We start from the raw sequence: 3,141 nt of genomic DNA on the forward strand, positions 1-3,141 counted from the left end.
AATAAGAAATGTTTCTTTCACAAGAAATGTATAAAATTACAGTACTAAACAGACGATAGGTCGCCTAACTCGCCGTAGCGTGACGCTAGACGGCGAAAAATATATATTTAATTATAATAAAGTTACAATAAATTAAGTTAATATATAATTATATATACAGTACCTAATTTATATATAATTAATATATAATTATATGTACATTACCTAATTTATATATAATTTATATATAATACTGTACAGACGATAGTAATCTCTTCGTAGCGTGGCGCTACGGACGGGGCGAAAGTAGTTCGGCTGCCCGATGACGTTTTACATAATTATAGGAGTTTTTTACGGGTTTTTAAAAATATTGTCGCAATTTTTTTGCAGTTTTATAGAAATCGTAATTATAGGGACCGTAATTATAGAAGGGTCTACTGTAATTAATTTCAGCTTTTTTATGCGACAACTAATGTTGTTAATATTGAATTTAATTAATTTAAAATATGAAATATTACAGGAATATATATTTGTTGTGTTCAGTTACGTATAATTAAAACTAAAAGTAAAAAGAAAAATATTAATAAACTGGTTACGTGCAATGTTCTTGCATGTGTAATAACAGCTGGTTACTTGCATATATACTTACTAGCTGGGGTACCCGGCTTCGCTCAGGGAGTTGATATGAGATTGTGTGGTAATTGGAATAAAAGAATAAACTTTAAAATATTAGAGGTAAAAAAATATTATTGAAAACATATTCTAACTATTTACAATACTGATTTATAAACAACATTTTTCATTTAATTTTCCGGAGTATATATGTACAAATTTTTCGAATTTCCTACTCGAGAGCAAGCTACGTATAGACCGCGAGAGAAGCAAAAATGTTTGAGGTTGATGCCGCAATGTCTGTCGTTAAATTAAATTAGTTTAATATATTATTAAAGTATGATTTATCGTAAAGTCGCTTTATTTTATAATTAGTTTCAATTTTTATTTTAATGTTAAGCTTACAACTTTGCTCTTTCTAGCTTATATGTCGCTGCACTGATTTTTGGTGTATGTTACTACTCAGGCTTTGCTTCAGTTTTAGGAACTTGTAGCATAAAATTTTCATGCCAGCATTAAACGCAAAAGTTGTATTATTCTAACGTGAGCCTCTGAGAAAGTTCTTTCATTTCTTTTCTTTTCTGCTGTTTTTCCTCTTTTTTTCACTTTCGCCTTATCCGTTTCCAATAATCTCATATTTTATTTTAACAAAAACAACGACCTTCCGACGAAAAAAATGAAAACTATAATAAGAAATATTATTAAAAAAATGATTTTTCTAAATAATCACACTTTGTCACGTGATTTTATAAATGTCTAAGCAGGTTTTATTTCATTTATGTATTTTGCAAATAATTAATTAATATTACATTAAATGATTAAAAACTATACAATGTTACGAAATGATTTTTCGAATACAAATCTCGTATTGATATCTTAAATGGTTAATTTTATTTCTAGAAGATATCGAAAATGTTTCTACAGAAGAAGAAACGTCAACTGATGAGCCAACAATGGCATATTTTAGGGACAAGTTCGAGAAAATTCTATCTGTGAATGTAACGAAGATAGCAGTTATCATCGTTTACTTTCTGAATTTATCATTTGGAATATGGGGAGCGTTGACTATAAAACACGGTATAGATTTTACTAAGTTATATCCAGAAGAATCCGTAATAACAAAGGGTATTAAAATATATTATAATAGTTTCGGCCGGTATACATTTCCTTACCAAATAGTCATTAACAGCACACTTGATTATTCAGATTTGAATGTACAGAAATCCGTAGACGAACTATTCAACAAATTCGAAAGTCTTTCATACATCGCCGATTCCAGATTTACATTATCGTGGTTAAAATATTATAAAGAATTCCAAAATCACCCGCTAGCAAAATATTCATTACGAGGATACAACATGTCAATTAAAGAAGATTTCTTGGATGGACTTCGCGATGTTTTTTTGAAGTTTAAATCAGCGGAACAATTCTCCGATGATATTGCATTTAATTTTGATGGATCCGATATTATAAGTAGCAGATTCCATATTTTTGTAAATGATACGTTAAGTCCAGCAGCTGAAATGGAAATGTTAAAAACTCTGTGGAAAATTGCTGACGAATTCGAATTTCCTGTTCTTGTTCATGCAGCAGTCACACCTCTATACGAACAAGGAATAATAATTGGACGTACAATTAACGATTTATTGTGGATTACTTCACTTTTGATTATGATTCTTTTTGTAGTTATCATACCAAACATTGTCGTTGCTGTTCTCGTTGCAATATCGGTAACATCCACCATTGTAGAAACTTTAGGATACATGTCTCTGTGGGGTATAAACATGGACATTTTATCTATGATGAGTCTGATATTATGTGTCGGATTCTGCGTAAATTATTTGGCTCACATATCTTACGCATATATTTGTTCTCCGTATCAAACCCCCAATGAAAAAATGAAAGACAGTCTGTATCGTATCGGCTATCCAATATGTCAAGGATCTCTGTCAACCATTTTAGGAATTTTATTTGTATACAGAGATATGTACGCTTTCATTATATTTGTGAAAATCGTATTTCTTATCGCAATAGAAACTGCATTTCATGCATTGATTTTTGTTCCTGTTGTTCTTTCTTTAATCTCTTCAATTTTCTTTAAAGCTAATAACGAAATATAGAGCCAGGCGTAAAGAAAAGTGTTTCCGGAGAATTTACTATTGTGATTGTAAAATAAACTTACAATTTTAAAACTTTTCAACATACCTTATTTTTATTTAATTTGATGTTATATTTGGATCAGTGGTTAGTTCTAGAAATCAGTCACGATATAGTGTTTTTTTTTTGAATCGAGACTTTTCGAAATTATTACGTTTGCTGATGTTATTATATACAAATAAATGTAACTATTCTATTATTTTTTTGTAATCGCGTTATTATAAATTATAAATCCAGTAGAAATATATGTCTAGATACAATAAAAAATTTTTCTACAATAAAAAGTTTAAAGTTATACTTTATTTTCATCTGTTGTATTAAAACATTTTTACATTAATAAACTTTATTAATATTTATGTAACGTTTGAATTCTTTTATTATATTAATAAGGTA

At 28.9% G+C, this 3,141-nt stretch overlaps 1 protein-coding gene across 1 annotated transcript in view; it reads left to right on the forward strand.

Annotated features, from left to right (window-relative positions):
* Nucleotides 1–2,711, forward strand: part of LOC111613655 (patched domain-containing protein 3-like) — a 3,788-nt gene extending 1,077 nt beyond the window's left edge. Inside the window, exons 2-3 of the mRNA XM_023355006.1 lie at nt 500–676; nt 1,492–2,711. Of these exons, the coding sequence (XP_023210774.1) occupies nt 500–676; nt 1,492–2,711 (1,397 nt within the window). The remainder of the gene's footprint in view (nt 1–499; nt 677–1,491) is intronic.
* The last annotated feature ends 430 nt before the right edge of the window (nt 2,712–3,141 follow it).

Source organism: Centruroides sculpturatus, unplaced genomic scaffold (genome assembly GCF_000671375.1).
Source record: "Centruroides sculpturatus isolate CEXI.00-Female unplaced genomic scaffold, Cexi_2.0 scaffold1927, whole genome shotgun sequence".
Lineage (NCBI taxonomy): Eukaryota > Metazoa > Arthropoda > Arachnida > Scorpiones > Buthidae > Centruroides > Centruroides sculpturatus.